General features: G+C 38.0%; 1 protein-coding gene across 1 annotated transcript in view; it reads right to left on the bottom strand.

Annotated features, from left to right (window-relative positions):
- The window catches only part of LOC108578557, an 87,439-nt gene extending 63,417 nt beyond the window's left edge, over positions 1 to 24,022 (bottom strand). The window contains exons 1-3 of the mRNA XM_017941916.1: positions 23,935 to 24,022; positions 14,045 to 14,312; positions 10,918 to 11,112 (exon numbers count right to left, since the gene is read on the bottom strand). Of these exons, the coding sequence (XP_017797405.1) occupies positions 10,918 to 11,112; positions 14,045 to 14,312; positions 23,935 to 24,022 (551 nt within the window). The remainder of the gene's footprint in view (positions 1 to 10,917; positions 11,113 to 14,044; positions 14,313 to 23,934) is intronic.
- Positions 24,023 to 25,223: the final 1,201 nt, after the last annotated feature.

Genomic DNA, 25,223 nt, shown 5'->3' with positions numbered 1-25,223 from the left:
GCGTCGCGACGCGGCAACACGTGCGTCTAACCCCGCAGACGCACGTGTCCGGCGCTCACAGAGCGAGAAAGAAAAGGCGTCGCCAAAGCCCCGAATGCTCGAGCATCGCGTAACGGGAGAATCCAGCGTGGAGAAGAAGGAAAAACGCACGAAAGACAAGGCTAAACGTCGGATGGTTCGCAATTAATCCGACAGACAACGCGAGTCCACGAGTGAAGCCTCGTGTGACAACCGACATGGATTTGCGTCACACGGAATTGGCTTCCTATCATATTTCCATCGATCGAATCTAAGAAAAGACGTTTGTTCGACCAGTGAACTGAAATTTTGTATGTTATTTTCTATAGAATCAATCTGAAATTGCGTTCTATTATACTTATTCTGTTGATTTCAACGGACCGTGCTGTTGTCGCGTTTTGTTGAATTTTTAGAGTACCTGAACAGCGGAAAACCTTATAGGGGGAGTTCCCCTAGCGCCGGACGCTTAAGGTTTTTCTTAAATAAATCTCTCTACCTGTGCACGCGCGACTGAACCGCGTAGCAAACTTATTTTTATTCCTTTTGTCTCCTCTAGGAGATACGCAGAATAACGGCTCGGTAGCGTTTCAGTTATTGCAGATATAACTAATGTCCGATATTAGGTGCCGTCCAGCGCTAAGGGAACTCCCCCTATATTTCCCCGGCGAATCGTAAGTTAGTAAATAAAAATATTTCCTTTTTCTCCACTTACATTTTTGTTTTTAAAGTTATAGAACATACAAACGCTCCCAATTTTGTACAGAAAAGTATGAAAATCGCCCGTAACTGAAGGGTTAATGAGAGAATCTTGATATTGAAAAAAATATTCAAACCACCCAAAAATTTCGCGCCAAATGCAATTTTGTGTATTCCGTGTCTACTCGTTGTAGAAGCTCTTCTATCTTTATAATTTGTCAGCTTTACGATGTATATAGAAACAAAGGAACAAATATGTTTTTTGAGTAGTAATGCATCGATGCGTTTCTCGAGTAAAGATCAAAGAAGTTGAGGAAGAAGGATGTAATAAAGCATTCTACTTGAATATAGGAAATACGGGTTCCATCATGGAAAAATAATGTATATAACGAAGTTGCAATAAATTTGTCGACGAAATTTTCGTACGTGGTCGTAAGTTGTCAAGTGCTTGTCTCTCGAGGAATGCTCTATTAACCTATACAAATGGTAGTCGCCTGGTGCCAAGTCTGGCGAATAAATCACGTGAGCTACTACTTCTCAGTCCAAGTTTACGACGATTTCCTATCGTTGATTTTGCAACGCCTGGTCGAATGTTGTCATAACACGAGTATAACTTTTTAACATATTTTCGTCTGATGCTTTGCTTTCTGCGATCGCTTGTTCGCTGTAACGCTCTGCAAGTGTAACTGTTGTAGCTGAAGAAAGTTGTACGTAAGTATGGAATGCTGCGACAGATGTTTCCAAGTGGAATAAACTGTTATTTCGTTCCATGCAAATGTTTGCACGTCCTGCAGGAATTTGAACGAAAAGCCTGGATTCTAACGCCTCTGTGGCATCTATGAAACATTATCGAGCAAAGAAGAGACGAGCCCATGCGCAAAACACGAGTTTTATCGTTATTTTGTAACTGATGGGAAATGAAACGAGGATAATAAAGAAAAAAGGAGAGCTGGAAATAAAAAAAAGCAGGCATAGTAAATTAAAATAGTAGCGAATATCAGGATACTTATGGTAAAAATTAATTTATTTATCAAGCGTACATAAATATCAACGAAAATACCTAATAATAAAATAAAACAACAGAAATATAACAATAAAATTTACGTGTAATGACACAATGTCTGCGATGAGATAAAATGAAGGAATGACGTAGATGATGCGGATTGATAGTGAAGCATTATTTTCTTCGGGTGATGAATTTAAAGATTTAAGAATTTTTTATTTAATTTTTTCGGAACCTCTACCAACCGTAGATAAGGGAGTTTCGCTGTGTACCATACAATAGCCCAATAGAAATAAAGGAGTACGGTGAAACCTTGATAGTTACACAAAAACGGGGCTGAAAATGCATGCAAGCATGGAGGTTCATGCAATTAACGAGGTAACCTATCTGTTGCATGAGATTTCCCACTTATGAGACTAGAATCCATGCTTCTCCTTTTATTGCATTTCATTTTGTTTACTCGTATCTAAGAGACAATTTCTAACTATCTATTGGCGGAATGCAAAAGATGATTAATTTTCTTTTTTTTCAACAGAATTATTTCTTAGACATAAGTAAGACAGAAGTAAGTTTCTCATTATTCATAATGCTGTAACTTACGCATTTACTGTAACAGAAAAGACAACGCAAAAGAGTCCAAAAAAGGGTACACATTGGATGACTACATAATTCCTATGTTAAGAGGTCAATGAAGTTTCCATTTTTCCAATTTCACAAACTATCCTGCACGAATTACCACGAATTTAGCTGCTATTTTTCTGCAATTAAGCATTAAGTGTAGAAATTAATTCGATGTCTTTTTTCACAAAATCCTGACGATTTTATCGACTGTCGGTGATACACGTGGCACGAAACGTGTTAAAATCCGAATAGGTAGTTCGCGATAACGAGAGGAATATAGAGAAACGCATATAAAATTGCAATAACTAAACGCAGGTTAAAACTGGATCAGAGAGATTAACCTTAATATCAAAAGCTCGCATGGAGAAACCCTAGAACGTCATTCTGCTCCGGAAAGGCAAACGGATCACTGTCATAGGAGTCAAGATGTTTGTCCCACTTCCATTTATCGACGTCCATCTTCTTCTTCGCCTCTTTCTTGTATTTCTTTCTTTCTTTCTTTCTTTTTCCATCAAATTCAAGTAAAAGGCGAAGAAATAAATTTCTAAAAAAGAAATCTACCATTTCTATCGTACAGGGAGTACACACAAGGAGTACAGGGAATTCAATCGACTAGGAAACCGTAAAAATTTCTTGCTCGCGTCAACAGGCCATGTTCTATTTACACCTCGTTCCAGCACGTGTAGCTGCGAACGCGCGTGTCGAGACGGCTGAATACCTTTAATAAAGAGTGCAATTTCTGCCAGAGACTCGGTGCGTGCTCGACGAGGATTCAACGTTTCTATGCTCAAACCATTAATGTTTTCCTTTTTTCTCATTTTCTCTTTCACCAGATTTTTTTCGAAGTGTTTTCACCTTTGTCGTTCTCATACGTGCTGCATTTGAGAGGAAAGTAAGCGTTTCGACGAAATTTTCGAATAGAAGTGAAAATTGCGGTGCAATGTTCTGTTGGAGAAGAAAGAACAATTGTGCAATTGACTGTTATAGAGAAGAATATTTATTATACTTCGTTATGCTACCTAAGAAAACATGGCATTTTTGCCACAGCGTTAAATTTCCCAGAGTGATAAAAAATTCGTTAAAAAATTCCGAAAATAGAATTTTCCAGAATAACAAAGAAAATTCTTCTTTGGAAATTTTTGTGTAACTTGGCATCACAGTGATCCCAAATTTTTGGCCGATAGTGTAAGTATCCACTCGCGACTTTTTACTTTACTCGAAGATATAATAGAATTTCCAAAAAGATTCTCTTCACAGATCAAATTTCCCAGAACAAAGGACCAACTGCAAATAAATGGACGATCTAGGACTTACGAAAAACACTGTACTTTCAATGCACTGCAACCACTGTGTACAACTATGGTGGCAAGTAATTCGTTCGTGGTTATCCCCATGCTTCGTCGCGGCGTGAACAACTCACTAAAAGGGTCTGAAGCACAGACTCTCGTCCCGTACTTTTCCAATTTTTCCCCCCCGCGAAGCGCTCGTTAGAACACGACGAAGGACAATTCCGATGGTTGCAACACTCTTCAGCCAAGAAAACCAGAGAGAGAGAAAGAGAGAAACAGCTTCGAACTCGTAGTTGTGCACGAAAGACGTTTAGATTAATGAATTTTTCTTCTGAAAACCAGACTCGCGCGAATTGTCTGCATTTTTTCGAGAAAAATCGTGCATCTTGTTGTGCAATCTAATGGGAACATAGGCACGAGAGACGTTGCGTAACAGTTTCTCTCGGGAAAAATTCTGTGGAGAAGTCCGTGGATGAGCGAAAAATAACACGCAGGATAGAGGCATGCTTATTCGGCTTGTGTTAGTTTCGAATTCGCGATAATCGATGGTAATTAAAATGGTCTGCGTGACACGCAATCCTGCTGGAAAATGTTACGTCGCGTTCATTCTACATGCTACGAGAATTTATAACCTCATTGTGTTTAACATTCCACGCTGATCAGACTTGCTCGCGAGATAAGAAGTTCGCGATCAACCTTTTGGACTCGTTCGATCGGAAAATCGTGATTTCGTGATATTAAACGGTTCACTGGCCAGCGTGCATGTCGAGTTAATTAGTCAACATAATCGAACACTTCTTCCGACTTCTCTTTGATATAGGATTTTATGAGAAGTAATTGTAAAGTGATTTATGAGCGACATATACAGAGGGGATTGAGAAAAAAGTTGCAACCGAGATATTTTTGGAAATACGAAAATGAAAGTGCAAATGAAAATGAAATTTTCGAATAAAAAATGAATTTTATGTTAACTCGCAGAATTTCTCACTATTAAAATCCATCAAAGTAAAAGTGAAAGAGTTTTCGAATGAAAAATGAATTTCATGTAAATGATTAAAGTCCATCAAAGTAAAAGACTATTAAAAAGACGATACTGCTAACCAATGACAATAATTTCAAATTAATACGAAATTTAATATTAGCATAATTATAGAAGCTTTCCATTTTGGCCAGTAATGTACCATTGCATAATATAATATCGATTCACATTTTCGTTCCATAAAATTTCAAGCATATGTTTCACTCTCAATAAATCAATACTTCCGGTCAGCAAAGAGTAAAAAGATAAAAAAGATTACGCGAATATCTCGATTACTTATCACGTCAGATAATACACGTCCAAACAATTTTACTATAAATTTTTCTACCATTCAATACACGTCTACTGCAGCAAATTCCTTCTTGACTATTGTGTACAAAAATTGATGATCGAACAAAATTTAATACGTATCGACTCGTCAATTTCAGGCTGTTGAGAAAACATTTCTCATTTGCACCAACCTAATGCAATATCGATTCGCATCTTCGTTCTATTTTTCGAGCATATAATTCACTCCTGATAAATCGATACTTCCGGTCAGCAAGAAACGACAGTCTTCCTTGCTTCCAAAAAAAAGAAAAGTACAAAATAGAAAATAATTCACGAAAATGTACAAATATCTAATTTATAATTGATTGCTACACTTTAATAGAGATTCCGAGTACAAAGCTGAAATCCGATTAACTTCACGATAAATTGTAACTGCTAATTAATTCCTCTTACCAGAGATTTAATTAAATCTCTCATGCATTAAAAGATCGTAGATAATCGACCGAAGGGTATACTGTATTCTAATCTAAAACTATGCTCCTGTTGCGTGCACCGTTACTTTGATAATTCATCTAAGGGTTGAGTAACTTGAACACGTATATAGAGGACAGAATGGTTCCTTAATTAGTTCGTAAACTGTGTCGACGAATTGTCGTGTTCTCGTTAGAAGCGCGTTTATTTTCCTCGACGTGTTTGCTTTACGATAAGGGGAACGAGGAATATTTTTACGCAGCGTCAAGATGCAGAATATTTGCACAAACATGGAGTCTAACGTGCAAACGTCTCGAGAATCTACATAGAGATTGCGGTAGAATGTTGAAAATGTCTAGCAGTCTTAGATCGTAACACCGAGAAATTAATATTCTTTGTAGAATTATAAACAACCGATTGAAAGTGTGGTTAAACTTGGAAAGTAGAATGAAAAATTTCGGAAATTTTTCGAAGTGCTCGCTAAATTCAAATTTACTTCACCGTGAGAACTATTCAAAGGTTCGAATCGATCGGTTTATTTGTTCGACAGGTAGATAGCACGTCTGCGAGTTTGAAAAACATGTTTTCGAGAAAATCGCGCTTCAAGTCCTAAATTGACAATCTTTTGCTCCGTAAGCTATTGAAAGAATCTTCTTACAGGAGTATTCTGCACTCTCGGAACCTGCGGAACGTGCGAGAAAAGAAATGTCGATTTTTCAACCCCTTCGATTTAAATTCTAGATTGATAATCTTTTGCTCCGTGAACCGTTTCATGCAAAAGCTCGGAATATCCACGATTTTTCGAATTTGAAGGAATCTTCTTATGGGAGTATTCTGCACTCTTGGAACCTGCGGAACGTGTGAGAAAGGAAATCTGGATTTTTCAACCCCATCGACTGAAATCCCTCCCTTTCGAGATACATAAATATCTCGAGAGGCTTAAAAAAATTTTCGAAATGATTTATCGATCTTTCTCGCGCAGCCTTTCTTATCCGCGTTTTCGCGATTCTAACTCTAGCAACGTTCAAAGGTTCATAAGAGGCGATTCGAAACGCCGTAGCGGTGATCGATACATCGAATAAAAAGGAATTTTCCGAAGCGTGTTATTTTTAGATAGACAGATGCTACAACCTTGGGTCGTATAAAAGTTGGTCTAAAAATAAGTGGCCAATCCTGTCGGCTTATTTACTAATGGAAAATTGGTTCATCGACGTGTAACGGTATACAAGCGAGTACCGTTTTAAAAATGACCGCGAGGAATTCCACCTCTTTTCGCAAGAAAGCGAAATAATAAGCTTGCTTTTTCTACTCTGAATACTTATTCCCGAGTGAAAAATTGTTTGAACTTCTCCAGATGTTTTCAACCGTACAGATACGTGAATGTTCATGGTTAAATCTGGCAAAGTGATACGTATACGATAAAGAAACTGATTTTTCCTTGATAGGAGTACAATTGAATGGAAGCTAGTTTATTTTAGGCATAACGAAAGCTATTTTGATCGCAAATAGGACTGTGTATGAAATTTTAAACGATACGCAATTAGAATCGTAATACGGTTCGAAGTAGGGCTGTTACAAATTTACAGATAATCGAATCTTGAGTACCTAAGTACTCGGATAGGTACTTAATTTAGAATGGGAAAATTCGGATTTACATATATTCGAATCCTGAGTATCTGAGTACTCGGATACATACTCAATTTAGCCCGGAGAAATTCGGATTTACGGATATCCGAATCCTGAATTTTCGGGTATTGGGTAGATACTGAAATTAGACCCGGGAAATTCGGATTTACAAATATCCGAATTTTGAGTATCCGTGTACTCTGATAGCTACTCAATTTAGACCCAAATATCCGGATTTACGGATATTCGAATCTTGAGTATCCAAATACTCGGATAGATACTCAATTTAGACCCGGAAAATTCGGATTTACAAATATCCGAATTTTCAGTGTCTGAGTACTCGGATACATACTCAATTTAGCCCCGAGAAATTCAGATTTATGGATATCCGAATCTTGAGTATCCGTGTACTCTGATAGCTACTCAATTTAGACCCAAATATCCGGATTTACGGATGTCCAAATCTTAAGTATCCAAATACTCTGATAGCTACTCAATCTAAACCCAAATATCCGAATTTACGAATATCCGAATCTTAGTATCCAAATACTCGGATGCATACTCAATTTAACCCCGAGAAATTCAGATTTACGGTTATCCAAATCTTGAGTATCCAAATATTCCGATAGTTACTCAATTTAGACCCAAATATCCGGATTTACGAATATCCGAATCTTAGTATCCAAATACTCGGATGCATACTCAATTTAACCCCGAGAAATTCAGATTTACGGTTATCCAAATCTTGAGTATCCAAATATTCCGATAGTTACTCAATTTAGACCCAAATATCCGGATTTACGGACATTCGAATCGTGAGTTTCTAAATACTCGGATAGCTACTCAATTTAGACCCAAATATCCGGATTCGTGGATATCTGAATTTTGAATATTTAGGTACTCGCGTGATTTGGATTCGAATATCGCGACGAGTCTATCGGATACTAAATATCATTGTCGAACCAACCCCTGCACATACTAATTTTCTCATTCTTTAATCTTAATCCTTTACCTAAACTCGCTTTAATTTTTGCCAAATGGTTAAGTTTACTTTTCAAAATATTCCCAGATGCTTATCATCTTGTCGATAATTACCACCAGAAAAAGAACTTCTTTGTTTAGTTCGATTACATCGTAATTACCCTTGCAAAGGTAAAGGATAATTAACGAAACAATTGAGATTTTTCTTTGATACAAACTTGCGGCTATGGAAACATGTAATTACTTCGGCGAGCAGATATCTATAACCACAAATAATTAACGATTCATCGCATGACTGCCAAATTCATTAATATAATTTCGAAAGATATTATCATAAAAGCACCGTTTCGCGGAAGTAAAGAGCTAATAGCACAACCTAGCAGATTATTCCCTATTATCATGCTACACGAAATTGAACACGATTTCTGAACACATTAGAATTATTAATCTTATCGTAGAATTTCACTGAAAATATAACAATCGAATATTCCGAGATAATATAAAACATCCTCGAATTGAAACAAATTACCATCGTTAGAGCATCCTGAAAAGTTTGGACCAAATTGATAAGCCGCATTTTCTTAAGATATTCAATAAAAACGCGAGAAACAAATTTCACAATATAAATTATCTTGCAAAACACCAATTACACTTTTTAATACCAATTTAAGTGTTTTCAGACACAAGTTAAGTTAGGTTAAATTAGACAAACAAACATTATCTACATTACCTCTTTTTTTTTTATCTCGTATCAATTTTGTCCTAACGTTTCACAATATCCTCCACGATTCCAAGCGCACCACCTGTAATTCCCATTAAAAATTGGACGAACCGGTAATTACAGTCTCCAAGAAGTAACAAGAATTATTCAGGTGGTAAAATGATTTTAAAATTCGACTTTCAAATACCTCCCAGTCGTCTCGGACATTTCCACGATAGCCAACGAGTATCTTTCCCTCGAGCGAAATTTTCGAGCCGATCGCCGAACAATTGAATCGCCCATGGTTCACCAGCGAATGAGTATTTCATCGCGATTGCTCGCCTGTTTCTCCGTCGGCTGGGAAATAAATCATTACGCGAGGAACGCAACCGCTTCGACGTTACGTAAGCGAAAAAGGACCGGGGAAGAGCTCTCTCGCGTTTTCCTTATCGGGAAAATTATTTATGTCGCGGCGTTAGGCAAGTGTAGCAGACGTTGCTAAAACTGTACACGGCCCGGAGCTGTGGAAGAAACGAGTCGATGAACCAGCCGCGATAAATTGTATCGACAAAAATCGCGACGTGTTTCATAGAAAATGGCCACTATCGTTGAAATCTGATTATCGGCGAATGTACATAGCAATTCAATTAACACCTGCGAGATATGCATCTACCGTGATATATTTTCCAGTTCGAAGAAGAGAACAATCGTACGTTTCTTTAAACGAGTCGAGTCGGTGAAATTCAATTCAGATGGTATCTCGAAATTTTTGCCGGATGATCTAGAGTACATTTGAAGGAAAAAGATTTGTATTCAAGTAGTATTGCGCTTTCTTTTTCTGCGGATCGTTGCGAAATTACAGATTCAGATAATGTCTGACAGATTTTTTCCTTTAAGATTGCATGCAGCGTTGATTCTAATAATATGACTTCTAATTGAAGAGTACGGCTACTTTGCCTTTTAGACATAGTGATTTAATTCTTTGTGACACAGTGGGATAAAACGTGACCCGCCTGTTTAGTACTTGTAATATGCACAGAGTGTTTCTCATCCCTCCTTGAAATATTAAAATAACAAAACTAGACTAACTTAACTTGTTTTCACAAGTTTCATGCTGGGAGTATTTATGTCAAATCTAACAATTAAATGTCTAAGCATTTATTTTTTAATTTTAGTCGTTTTATGTCATAATTCGTCGTTTACGAATAAAACAAACCTACTTTGTTACATATTTTTTAAATAAAATTTCTGTGCAACTAGACTTTTCTCGTCCTAAAATCCTGCGTCCTAAAGAATTAACGCGATCTTTACATTTCCCTTCTTACATAATTCTTACGTAATTCTTTCAACTGTTTTTTTTTTTTTTTTGGTTCTATTTATTTAGATGTAACAAATTTTCGCGTATATTTATCAATGACCGTATAGAACCATTTTCCAGGGAAATAAGTATATTATCACGAACAAGAGCAATGAAACATAGAACCAGTCGGTATATAGACACGAAGTCTGAATTAATTTGCACCAGGTGTACTAAATATGATGTACCCAGCGATCGATACCTTAAGAGAATACATTCAATCTTACAAGACTTGTTCATGTGAACACGGACACAGAGGTTTGTGTGCGCGTTTGCGAAAAAGGTCGGGCGAGAGATGAACCGTGCGGAGCACAGAAACTCTGTAAAGCGGATTCTGTATGTTTATGAAGTAAACCAGACTCAAGGGACGTGCATCTCTTTTCCTAACTGCAGAGGATCAAATTTAACCATCTGGATTTCTCCCTCAACTATCTCACTTCTCTTCTTCTGAACTTTTCTAGCCCCTTCCGGAAGTGGTAATTAAAAATTTATCTGGAATAATTTACAAAGGATAACTGAAAAACACGTTGAAAATAGAATTTCTTCAAGAAAATTCACCTCTACAAGAGAAATCTCTCAAGAAAGCACATGTTTCCTTCACTTTTCCATATTCTACAAACAAAGAAAAATTTACCAACATTATCAGTATTGTTTATTTATTTCCCATATATATATTTTTATCATGTTCAATCTTATTTCCTACCTCCTACGTGTGTTCCATATTCATCATTACAAATATAGTATGCGGTAATGCATCGTGACAGTATACAAGTTTTATGTGTCGATGATCGTAAAGGCTGAAGATCATCGTTAGAAATAAATGGTAATGGAAAACATCAGACTCACCCAACGACGACGGAAGAGGATTCATCATTGTTCGGTGGTCCCGACACCTGGACTTTGGGCACGTTGTGGACATCCCCTTGTACTTGGCCGTATCCGTGTCCATGACTTTGTTGTTGCTGTTGTTGACTATGCGTCGCCGAGTATTCATCGCTGTCGCTACTCTGCGGTGGTTCAGATCCTACTCCTCCACGAGGTCTGTGAAAAACAGTACCTCCGAAATATTAAATTATCCATAATTACCGTTTCGATCGTATTTATGTTAATTCGTATCCCTCCGAATTCTTTACTAGAGATAGCAATTTTTATCCAGCAACATCACGTTTAACGTTCACATTACACGGTTAATTGTAATTATACGTAAAGATGAAATTTTGATTGAAAATAAAAAGTACATTATATCAGTTGTGACCTATTATAAAAATCGAGAGTTAAGTATAAGCATTACTGACCACGACTTATCTAACGACGGATTTGTTTACAGAGACACGTGAATCTGATGCACCGGTAACCTTGATCCGATTCGATAGTTGATAACCGTGGCTTGACGCAGGATTACTATGATTTTTATCGATTATTAGACTTTTTCGTGAAAGTACCGTGAAATTGATGTTAAAAAATTGTTAGATCTATTTTTTGGTTATTTTTGTATATGAATATGACTAGAGTAGTCCGTAGTTTGTCGTTGTCGGTACTGTCGTTTCTATCTGTGTCGTCGGTATCGAAACTTATGTTTCAACTTAAGATAACGCTGAAACGATCGTCATTGATGGGAAAAAGAATAATAGAATGTGAGAAGGTTGCATCAACGGAAAGGAAATTATCCACGCGCGTCAGTGATGATGTATTTAACCTTACACAGAATTCATGCGATTCAGGTGCCCGTTTTCTCGAGTGACGTAAGATATCCAGAAACGCTAGAGAACACGAATCAAGAGGAAAAACATTCTTCCTTATTCATGAAACAAAAAGATCGATCCTTAAATGTCAGACAGTAACCATCGAAGACACCAACACCTTTAAAATATAATGACTTCCACGAAGTCACAAGATACATGATTCACTTATCGAAGGGAAAACCGTTGCATGAATTTCAAATTCAATGCTTTGCACAAGGGGGAGAAACGAGTTCGAAAAAGTCACACCTGCCATGAGTGTTGTCGTAGCTAGCAGTCCAGTAGAGGGGCGCCACTGTCCCACGTTGCGGCTACACAGTGTCACATGCAAAAACTAACTCGAAAATTAGCTCTTCTCCCACGAGCCGACACTTCAATAGTTCCAGATTTCCTGTGTACTCATTCCGTCCTTCATTGTCACCAATCCCGCGTACTTCAACAACTTTCCTTAATTGAAAAGTATCTTCTAAACCATCCGGACGCTTGCTCGGTCAATACAATCGCAGCAGCATCATTTCACCGATGTGAGAAAAGCTGCTGGGAAGATCAATGAAACTCTTATCGCATGATGTTCGAATACTTATTCTCTCATGGATCCTCTTCCCCCCCGTTGTTCCCCCCTCGTGGACGAGGAACAACGATCGATGGATTTGGTCCACTATTCGGAAGATTTTCTTCCCTTCTACCACGGAGCACCGATTTCTCTCATCTCGATGCAGTTCGAAGAGTCTCGAAAGTAAAATTGTCTCTTCTCTTGACTAACTCGTGGGAATGTAGACGAAACGTGGGCAGCGTGCATCCACAGAGGTTCGCAGTGAAAATACGGCAATGCGGTGTGTGGAGCGTGGTGCAGTCCGCGCTCATGCGACTCCTCGCTGCTCGACGACACTTTCGCGGATGTACACCAATGGTACAGCACCATTGGATGTACATGAACGCACACTCAGCTGTTTCGCCGCGTCTGCGCCAGTCTGCCAGCTATTGACCGAATACCACGCTGTGCTTAATGTGTATAGCTATAGAGCTGGCTTCCTCTATGAACGTGTGTGTACAGAAACGTGCGCTATGTGTGCGCGTATGTGCACGGATGTATGTAATACACACATGAATGTACGAATAGCATCGTTCTGCACCCGCCTGAGAATGTATCTCCGTGAGACGGCCGACAGAGGGATCGTGGTGGCGGTCAGCTGATCGCGAATGTTGTTCCCCGGACTAACCCAATCTACTTTCGTCCCTTTCTATCGTATGAAAGCGGCGACAGCACGGCTGAAACAGAGAGATACACGTGCGCAGTCTCGCGCCGCTATATGTTTACGGTGGACGTTTAATTGCCCTACGGACTGGCGAAATAAAAATAACTTCCTCATTAAGGGACTACCGGTGCACGGCACGTTAACTGACAGTGGCGTAACGAGGTTTTCACGGGACCTGTGGCAACGAAAATGTTTCACGACAGATGTTCCGGATAAACGGGTCCAGATTTTGTTGTCGGTTCCGGTTGACCTATATTCCAAACGTTTCTAGAATATTGTATCACCGATGAATTAAAAATGTTTCCTATAATAAAATAAAATACACTCGACGAAAAAATTTTCAGATGCAGAATCAGTTAGAAATCTATCGTTGTCCACTCTATTATTCAAAACATAAATCACTTCTATCAACACGTTTCATCGTTCAACTATCTTTATACATCCCAATTTTTCCTAATCCTGTTATTATAATTGTTAAGGTTAGGTTCAGAAACACCCTAGGTATACCTCATCTTTACTTCACATACATTTACACACACATCTCCCTGTACTCTACAGTACTGTATACATCCTGTACGATAATTAGAATGCACAACAAAGATATTACAATGAAACGATGATGTGAATAATTAAACATATGGAAAGATGGCATGACGTATCGAATATATAACCCCAATCTTACCAACCCAATTCACCACGAAATTCAATCTTTCGTAAGATACATTTATTCCCATAAAATTCACTTTTCTCTCCAAGAAATTATCCCGTGTACAATATAATCTGAAGCAGTACAGCCTGTGCACCAACCTCCCGAAACAAGATGCACAGTATTCCAATTCCCGGGGCGAGCGAGAGAACGACGGGCGACGGAACGATGGTCGCGTTCGTCCACGGAAATCGTTATCTCTGACACAGATGTATCCGGAGGGATCCAGTGAACCGTAACGAGCACACACGCGATAGATCAGAGAGACTTACGTGGGCATTGACACGGCTGGACAGCCAAGCTGCAGAAGGTTTCTGGCGAGGTATTCCGGCGCAGGTGCGTCGATTGCAGGTGCGGAGTGCCTGGCGGGCCGAACTGGTGTAGCATCGCTCCTCTCCGGTGTCCACGACGACATGGACGCCGACGATTTGCCATCGTACGACGACACGTACAATCGATTACGATCGACGATGTCCGAGTTGGATGATTTCGAGAGTCTGAGGGAGCCCGCTCGCCGGAATGGCGGGCCTAGTTCACTGTCTGAAAGAACGCGTGGTCCAAATTATTGATCAACGATTTTCTATAGAAATTATAGAAATTTCTTGTAATTTCATAACGATTGAAGATTCGAATGCAAATGCGTAGTTTGCATCGAAGAGATAAATTTATTGAACATTTTCCATAGAGGTCTTCTCTTTATAAGACTTTATCGGTACTTCCTTTTTTTTCTTTCTTTTTAGATAGATAACTTATTTTAATTGCTGCACATTCGTAGCTAATTAAAGCTCAATCTGCGTATATACCGTGTCGATACATAAATCTCTTTCATACGAAAGTAGTATCGAATGAGAAGATAAAAAGAAATTTATTATTGCAATAGTTAATTGCTCGAACTGTACATATCACTTTCAGAACACTCCTTTCTCTCCTGTTAACAGTAACGAAACCACCTTACATACACAACTTAAACGAAGCACCTTGTACACCGCATCTGTTGAAACCACTTATATACAGGGTGTCCTATTATAATCTTTCTACGCGATTGCCTCCTAAACTGTTCGTTATTCGAAAAAATGTGTCAAGTGAAACTTGCACTATTTCAAGGACACCTTATAACGAGCACAACTCTTTTCTATGTAGGTGGAGCCACCTCCGAGATCTCGCGATGAGATCTTCCTTTCCTTTAAATAGAACAGCAATTTTTTTCTTTTCACTTAGGCGTGTAACCTATTCGCAGATGAGTTCATCGACCACGAAACATTTATGGGTCTTCCAAGGTTATTCAAGGTCGTTCACGATTTCGCGAAACTTTCTTTTCTTTACCGGAATAATTCGTCGATACGTAAACACGACACGAACTCACAACTAACGACGACATTTATCGGCGTTTCTAAACAGACTAACAAAACTTCTGGAAGACGTTCCACTTACCACCAGAGCACGGATGTGGTTTCAGCATGACGAGGCTCCCTGCTTATAATGATCGCAGGACTCGAGGAACGCTCAACGAGATGTTTCCTGGTCTTTGCATTAGGAAGAGGAAGTATATACATATACAACGTATCTTTTCTACCGTGGTCTCTAGATCTTCTTCTTGCGTGGCTTTCTCAAAGATAAAGTTCACATAAAAGAGCTCACCTCTTCTGATAACGTGAAAACTCAAATTGTGAATGCCTGCTGAGTATCGATACGCAAACACAGAGAATTCTGTTCAAAGAATGACATTAGGTCAATAAATTATATTCGTAATAGACCATACTCCTAAGTAAAAAGAAGAAAATGCTGTTCCATTTAGAAAACAAAAAAATACATAGTTCACTTTGAAATGTCAAAGGTGCCTCCATTTAGAACAAAATTGTACTCATCACACAAGATGAGTACACTTGAAGCAGAATAAATTTTACTTGACACATTTTACTTTGGATAATGAACAGCTCGCTTCTTGCATTAGAATTTTGTACCGACTGAGGTAAATTTTAGACGATAACAGAAATCGTGAAGGTGTAAAATACGGTCCACAATCCAAGCGATGTGAAGTGTTTCACACAATATACCCGGTGTACGTATTGTACCGTGCGTAGATACATTTAACACGTCACAATTACTTCTTCCTTTTCTTGTGCACCTTTGAAAACTACATACTGATCGTGGAAAAAAGAAAAAAAGAAGAGAACTGCAACAACGTTTTATTAACCTGAGTATCCTTGTGTCGGCGTAGCTATTGGTAGCGTACGCTCTTTATCCCCTGGTAACATTGACGAGAACGATAAACGTGGGCAAATAGCCCGAGGTGGACGAGACGGTGAGAAAATACGGAAGAAAATGGTGAAAAACGAGTTACGTGTACGGAAAGTCCGCTGATTGAAAGGCGACTGGTGTTTAAGAAACAGGTGTGGTGATGTTAGAGAAGACGTGATTCTTGCCTATTCCTGGCGACACTGCTTTAATTCGTTTAAAACCCTCTTGCATCACGTCAACCTTAGCATTAGCGTGTACTATGTCTTCGGTTTCTCATGAGTTACGTGAGCGCATTAAAGGCATTCTACTGTAATCAAATCAACGCCGCCACGCCGGCTCGTGCATATTCGGCCTGGCTTACCTCGTGTCTGACCGATTCGCAGCGACATTGAAAGCAGCCTCTACGATCGATGCGATCGAAAGTGGGGAAAATTAAACGTACGAGTTCTACGAAAAAATTCGTAAGAATTACAAAAACAAAGTAGAAAATCGGGAACTGTAAGCAGAAACAAATTCAGTGGCTCGTCTTTGATAGCACGTTCCTGTGGCTAAAAGAGGAAAGTAAGAATTTTAGTAGAAATTTTGCGTTCACGATCGTGATCGTTCAAAATCGTAAATTTTGTCAACGAAAAGGTGATCACGTTTAATTCTACAATTCTATTCGTGGGTGATAAAATTTCGATCCTTGCAAAAACTGCACCTTTGCGGAAATTCGCAATAGTGTTCGAACATGGACGAGACATGAAACGTTCGTGAAATTATCAAGCAAAGAAATATAACGTTAAATAGTATCTCTGTTTCGTATCGGTCATCGTGGACCATCCACGATGTCACGGAAGGTATATCAGACGAGTTACTGGTTTTTCTACTTCCGTTCGAGGTGTGTCAATACTGAAAGAACGCAGCAAATCGACGAGAAACGTCCTCGTACGTCCCTGACTGGCGACTAAAAACTTGAGCATCTTGCTCAGGTACTACATCAGGCTATCAGATTTTTTGGCAAGTGGCCGCGCATCCTTCCGGAGAATGCCGCATTTCCCTGAACACATTCGCGACACATACTTATTCACGGACCTCGCTTGATTCACAGTTATTTCCGGAATTACCCGTGTCCAGGGAGTTCCACGATGAGGTAACCACGTGGAATTCGCGCGATCTAGAGCGAAGACGAGCGGGTTCTCTCGCTTAATTAAAGTGTTACGCTCATTGTCATTCGGAAATTTGGATTTTCGGGTTTCTACGTTTTCCTTAACACTAGGTTTACGGGACGCGTGATTTTGACGCGTTTCGAATTTCACTGGGAAAATCACAGAAACCGTTTACATTTCTCTCCTACCATTTATGATTATTATAAATTTTATATAAATATATCGTTCGTATTATCATTCATTTATAAGTTAATAGTGTATAATATGTTGTTTTTAAATAAAATAAGTCGCTTTTTAACCAATCAGCTGTTGCGACCTCTTTGGAAAGTGTGTACCTAAAATGTGTCGCCAAAAGTAAGCGATGACGAGTATACTCGTCAAACACAGAGTATGTGTGGGCTGTTATAATATAGAATTAAGTTGTAACGAAATGACTGTTTTATTTTTTAATTGTATTACTGACAGGCCTTTTTGGTAACTGTCCTGAGGTGATGAATGTGTGAAAAAGAGATTTGTTTGAAAATAAAACATAAAAAGAAAAAGTAAAAAGCAGAGTAGCAGTAGCTTAATATGTTTTAGTTTTCACTAAAATTGCAATTTAAACAGCAAATTGTAACTACTTCTTACGCATGACGAGTATACTCGTCATAACACAAAATATTGCCATTTCTTCATGACGAGTATACTCGTCAGAAACAGGTAACTGGTTAAAGAAAATATACGGTTTCATTCACGCGTCAATTTGAGATAGGTATGTAAGAAATGTCCGTAAACTTAGTGTTAATGTCATCTGGAAAAGATTTCTGGAAAGTTTCAAGTTAACCCTTTGCACTCGAAGGCCCTTTGTTTCTACAAGGAAGTAGCAAAAGTTATTGTAATTTTTTAAAACTAATATTTTTACCAGAAGTTGGTCCTTTCCAACTATTTCACTGCTGAGATCTCTAAACATGTAGTGAACAATTCACGGAGGTCCACAGACCTGCTGTCTTGGCAAATATCATCCTTAAAGTTGCCTCTAATGGTAAATATAATGTCGCTTCTTAGTCGCCTCGCAGAGTGCAAAGGATTAATCTAGAAGCTTTAAGTAGAAGTTTTCGTAGAACGAAAACTCGTATCTCGAAGCGTTCTCGGAAGCGTCAAATATATTAACTATATCGGCGATGGTGATTGTAAGAAAATTTGATTAATCAAAATTAGCTCCAGCAAATTCAACATATTTCTGCCGACGAGTTGCAAGCAAAATTTAGCGCATTATTATAAAAATCTGAATAGTGGCAATAAATTCCTCAAACTCATTGTTTCTTGTTTGTTAAAAAATTATTCCTATCCCAAATGATGCATTAATATTTCGCTGTTCCTCTGCAGCACTACGTCCCCGTTTCAATTCGTAAAAGAAAATCTCGCTGAAATTTAATTAGAACCTTTAATATAACCTTAACCTAAGTTTCTCAGCGAAACAAGTGTTGCATTTAGAGCAGCAGACTGCAGGTTTCACTTTTTCATACGGTAAGTGACATGATTTTAGTTCGTAAAAACAAGACGCAATCTGGCATATAATAAAATATAAAATTAGTGTTAGTAATAATAATAGTGTTTAGAAAAAAATTGAAATATTACGCGTGATTTATATTTAGCGATTGTCAATCATTTATTTTACAAATTAAAATCATTTAAATCCAAATTTACATGTTCGAGTGAATGTGAATTTTCACATGTGGAAATGAACATCTGTCTATTCAACTGGATAAAATTGCTAATGTGTGAAACAAGTCTGACGAGTTAGTCTGATTCGATATAAAATTTGCCAAAAATTGATTTCTATTCGTTGAAACCCGCTCGTTCGTAACAAATCTAACAATGTAGGTGCATAACAGACGTGGACAATGAAAGAAGCTGTCGAGGTGCGATCAATTTAAGTAGTTCAAGGTACTTACGTTCCCACAATCATATACATGCAGTTAAACCCACCCTCTGTCCCCAATCTTAATTCTTTCAATACATTTGCTTAAGAAAAAATGAAAAGAATTTCCGTACGATCAATTTTCTTCTCTAGTAGAATCTTTTTTCATGACAATAATAATAGCTATGTTGTTGGATATTGTCAGTAAAGAATGAACTTCATTATATTATTCTGTTGCTTATTTTATCAGATATTCTAATTTTTCCAAGTTTCGCATTTTTGGATTTTTAATAAATACGTACACTGATATAATCTTGTGCCTTATGAAAACGAGTCAGACTCGTGGCACAAATTTTGGTCAAGATGCGACAGAAACAGTTATATTAATAACAAAAATGAATTTTAATTCTAATCAGTACATTATGTTCCCTTGCGTAATATGGTACCAAAACAGAAAACAGCTGACGCTTAGATGCGTAGACAGCAAGAAAAATCATAAGTCAAGGGGTTAATTCAAAAATACGCAAAATTCATTTCTGCAATTTTCCCTTTTTCTCTTTCTCAGCATCCTATAATACACTGCTCGCCAAAAATATTGCAATACATATATTTTTCGGTCTACTCTAATGAAACAATGACCTATTTCAATAAATAATACATTTATTAATCAAATTTTAACAATTCTCCCCTTTCAACAGCCCAAAAAATATACGTAAATTTCAGATTCGTGCGATTTCATTTTTAAGGTGTTCCAATTTTTTCGACGAACAGTTATCGCAGAGAAACTTATCCAACTGATCACGACGCACACTCGAAAGCTCTGAACAGTAGAAACCGTGACATACCGGACCGTGAAAGCCTGAAAACTCTGAATGTTACATAATTTTTCGAACAACGCGAAAAAGATCATCGTCGCGATAATCGTGATATCGTCGCCGGAGAAGCTGCTTGACTGATAGCGCGTTCAAGTTCCATTTATCCGTGTGCTCGTTAGTCCGGTCTCAATTAGTATTAAGTGAGCACATATGTGCACGTCCGTTCCTCACAGAGAAGGTCACAGGTTCAGAGAGCTGTGTTCCGTGATAAGGAGAGACAGGTTCTACGTAGAAACGATTTTTTTTTATCGCTCGTCAGAGGACGTCGATCCGCGTTCACAACGTGTCCACGCGTTTTTGCGAAAAACACGCACGCACGACCAGGATAAGTTGTTTGTTTATCTGACCAAGCGGATGGCCGCGTAATCTGTCGCGACGAGGCGCGTATTGCAAATAGCGCAGACGGTGCAACTCTGTTTACAATGAGCATGCCAAACGGCGAATTAATCCAGTTTAAATATAGAGTGTCGTTGCATTGAAAATTCTCCCATTTATTTGGAATCGGTCGCGTGAGAGACAGAGAGGGAACCGTTGAAATATAAATTTGCAGGAATCACGAGGATCGCGTTAGAATCGATATACATATTTGGGTGTTTCAGACAATGTCGTTTAAAATGTCTCTTTTTTTTGGAATAAAGAAAATTATTTTCGGTAGAGAGTTACGTGGTCTTGGCACCTGAATAGCTGTACGGCTAAACTGGTATTTTATTGTTTACGGAAGCGTCGAGGAAGAATGGAGGAAGCAAAATGCTTGAATTTATATTATGCAGAAATAACACGATGGTTGTTCGAAATGAAATAAAAAAGCGTCACTTTGTAATGATGTATATGAAAGGTGATTTCTCTGGAATAGAAAATTTGCACTTACAAATTTTCATTTCTACTTAAAAGTTATGCCTTCTAAGCGGTTTCCGTTGTACCTACTTTACCGTTTACCTCATACAGCACATGTGCGAGCATGGCTGCTGAGCGTAATTTGTCCGAAGGACACGTCGTTTCACGATTTAAAGATGTGAATTGACTATCCTTTTCTCCTGACATTTTCTCTCCAGATTCTTCTCTGTCGAGCTGCTTGAAAGCTCTTTGTTTTTGTTTACACAACAAAACTAGCCACGTTAAATTGCTTCAAAGAGCTCCGAGTGTTTTATTCCGATAAATTTATTATGAATCTATAAGAATATTCAGCTGTTTATTAGCTGATAATTTGTGTATTTATGAATTTAGAAATATTTGAATAAGTCTATAAGTAAGAAAGATACATTCGTACTATCGTTTGCTAAAAATTCACTTTTGGAAAGTTGCCAATGGGTCATTTTCGACCCTCGTGTTTAAAAGTACATAAGTACAAAGTGACGCCTTTTTGTTTCATTTTAAAAGCCGTCGAATGTTTCTACACAACCCTGTACGACATATTGATACTATCTACTATGCACACCGCCTCTGATTATATTATTTCAATATTTCCCTTCCTACCCCCGAAAACTCTGAATCACTATACTTAGCCCATTCGTTAACCAGCGTCATTGTTAACCTAGGAACACTGAGTCATCCTGTCTAATACGTGCTCTCCGTAACGTCTTAACCCTGGTGTGCTCTTCCGTTCGTCTATACGCTTAAGGTCGTTGGGTCAAAAAAGACCCAAAGACCTTATATCCAACAATTTTTATTACCAGCACGCCATATGAACCTGGACAATAAACTTTTAAGAGAATACACGAATTTGATAACAGCGAGAGTAATTTGAAAAAAAAAAACAAGATGGCGATGGGTCGAGAAAGACCCGAAGACCGCACTAAGGTTAAACTTGACCATCATCACTCTCAACCTTTTCGAATCTTTCAAATCTTCCCGATTTTACCGTCGTTCAGAGATTAGCTTTCCTAACGTCAAACTGCGTCAAAAACGTCAAATAAAATATGAAATTCTCTTAAGATCATTCTCTCCGAATCTTCGTTTCAAGAAAATTGATCCACTGCACGCGATAATTCGATCATCTTACGAATATTCGTAATTAACGATCTTATGAAATCTAAATACAGTTGTACGTTTAAAATTCCAGCCAAAAATATTGTTCAAAAGCAAATGTTCCATACACGTGTTTTTCTCTCGTGCGAAAAAGAACCGTAGCTCGCCTACGAACGAGCCTTAATGCGTAAAGTAAACGGATGGTTCCTGTTTGCAAAGTGTCGTCTATAGCCGCATAGATGCCAATCACCGTGAGGTTAAAGTTCGTTTGACAACAATGGCGCTCTATATCGAGCATCCATCCTCCGTTCGTGCTATGTGCACATCCGCACCACGCGAACGGTATCTTTGCCTTGTGGCGAGAATGAGTCTGAGAAGGGGACTCCTAGACATTTACGCTATGAATAATTTTCGGACCGTTATATATATATGCATATATGTATAATGCAATACTTATACGGTAACTTAACGTGCATATGCATAAATGGAATTAGAATCTTTAACGATGCTAATACTAAAGATCGACGCTTCTTATATATACTTGACCATATTTTTTCCATTTCATACTTGACACTGCTACGAATAATTAGAACGTTTCTCGTTTCATTTTCAACATAAAGAATTATAATTATTCCCTGAAATATTTCGAATTTTATTTTTCAAACCTTCCAAGATATTCTCCAAATTCTAAGATTGACCATACTTGACAGATCCTCCTAAAACGATTATTCCCAACCCTTTTCACCATATTCAGTGAACAAAAACGCTAATCGTACCGTATCGGAGTGAAAATATTTCTTTGAAAAATTTTCTATGAAAAATAACATTCGAAATATTCGATATCCGATTGAGAGAACACGGATACGAATAGAGATATATGGTATAACAATATCTTTCCTTATAAGTTTAGCGTTCTCGAGGGGATTTCGATTTATAATCCGTGAAAATGTTATAGAAATCCGGTTGAAAGGTTGCTGCTTATCGTTTTATGTGTACGTTTAAACAGAGCATATCTTACGAACACTACGTAGGTCTCTGGATGGTGATGCATCAATCCTCTTAAGAGATTTTCGCTAGTTTAACGAAACGCGACGAGCTTCTTTCACATGTCAATTGTTGCTATGGACAAACATTCACACATCCTCGAGAATGACTAAATAAACCGTAATGTAACTTTGAACTCTCCTTACAGCCGCCACACCACGTCTATGAATAAAGGATACAGAGGAGAGGGGGTGAATCTATACGATGGTTAATTGAGCAATAGGTCAAGGCTCGCTAATTCTTTGTCTTTATTGCTAATAAATGCTAATTACAGAAAAAAAATTCTTGTTTAATTGTAATTGTTAAACAAATTTCTTTTCTGTATGATTGTGTTAAAGGTGGGATATATATATACATAATTATTAAAAAAAGAAACTTCAATAAGAATGATTTTATTTATGGTTAGAATGTATCGAGATTTTTTAATCATACACGTTAAGAATGAGTAATTCATTTTTTAAGTCTCACACGTAATCAGAATGAAGATAACATTCGTCCACTTTTACTGGAACAAAAAGTTACCTGTTACAATATTACCGACATTTTGTTTTACGAAACTTCGTGAAAAGTTACAGTACTTACATACGGATATAATGGTATCTACCATTACCGAAGTACCAACCAAAAATAATTTCTTTGAATAATTAAACTCGATATAGTAAAGAAAAAAGAAAAATGTGAAGAATAATTAAAGTCGTTGAATCGAAAAAAAACGAGGTTTCCGCTGACGACCAAACCTTCCAACTAAGGTGCACTTGTAACGCAAGCTATAAATAACCGGCCGATGTATAACGTCGATATAGAATAACAATTACTTAGACACTAATACCAAGCAAATATATCGTCGTTACATCTGTGTCGTACCATATTCCAAACAGTCGACTTATCTTACGAAACATTTCGAGAAAAAAAAAACATAATTACTATTCAAATAATTAGTGGTTATGTACGAGAAAAAAACGCGGTAAATAGAAAAGGAAAGATGGTCTTACCTTTGTTTTGAACATTCTGCGTAAGACTCTGCTGTTTCGAGAAATTATCGAAGTTATTTCGAATCGCAGATCCGGTCTCAGATGCCATCGATACTTCGGATATGTCCGGTTTCTGATTAAAAGAACGGAAGAGAACGACTAGTCCGACCCGCTACTGCACACCTTGTCACGTTGCCTCTTCGATGTACCGCACCAGTGGAATTTCTGAGGATGCCTATCGACCGCCTTCTCGTACCTCGTGGCACAATCGAACTGATCGACCAATGGACGTGATAGAGAAAAGTCACGTGCGAGTTTCAACAATATATCAAGAGTAATCCGTTAACAATACTACGTTCGTAATGATATAAGAGTTTTGCCTAATTTCGTACAACGTAGTCACGTTGATGTGCACAACGTTAGGCGATTCATGAAAACTTACATATATCATCAATCGATCACTTTACGATTACTCGATGGATAGTCTTTGGTTATCGACCGGCTGAAATCGTGCAACGATCGATACCGCGCACAGCCACGCGGGATTACGTTCTTTTCACTGAATATCTTTATTGACCTTAAATAGCAATATTTATCTAAATTCTAGTTATTTGTCACAATTTCCAAGGTTTTATATACATATGTAGTAACATCTATGTTCCGGTGAGATTATAAGTGCACGACATTTTCTCTTGGCAATGAGTCGATTTCGCTAGTATCGACGAAACATTCAAATTTACAGTCATAGTACCAGAAAACGTGTAATTTCCCGTGGCTTTTGTATTCCCTTGCCTGTGTAGAGAGGTTAATGCTAGGAGTTGAAGGGTATTGGAAGATTAAGGTCAAGACAACTGGGACGTCGCATTAGGGCCAAGTCCGTTTTATGTGGAAACATGTGTGTACAAGTCTAACAGAGGGCAGACGTGTTGCATCGATGGAAACAACAAGAGAAAAGAATTAATTGTTGACAGGGTTCACTGAACTTTATTAACATGTAACAGTAAAACGGAAGTTATTAGGACTCGGTGGACGAGAAATCTGACAATCGTACGCGCTCTACGACCGTTCTCCCGGTAGACTGACGGCGAAGTTCAGTCAGAAAATCTAAAGGTTTATTTTTGGTCAGATTGTCGTGCCAAAGGAGGACAACGTGGCCAATGTCGCGTACGTACAAGTGGCGTCAAAACGATTGGCCTGACGAAGTAAACGGCCTGCGTAAGCAGGTCCTTGTTATTCTATATATATATATACATATATAGATGTATATATACATGCATACATACATATATATATATATATATAAGATGATT

The sequence above is a fragment of the Habropoda laboriosa genome, unplaced genomic scaffold, assembly GCF_001263275.1.
Source record: "Habropoda laboriosa isolate 0110345459 unplaced genomic scaffold, ASM126327v1 scaffold41, whole genome shotgun sequence".
Taxonomy (NCBI): Eukaryota; Metazoa; Arthropoda; class Insecta; order Hymenoptera; family Apidae; genus Habropoda; species Habropoda laboriosa.
The sequence above is the reverse complement of the archived record's forward strand: the minus strand, read 5'-3'. Positions and strand labels throughout refer to the sequence as shown.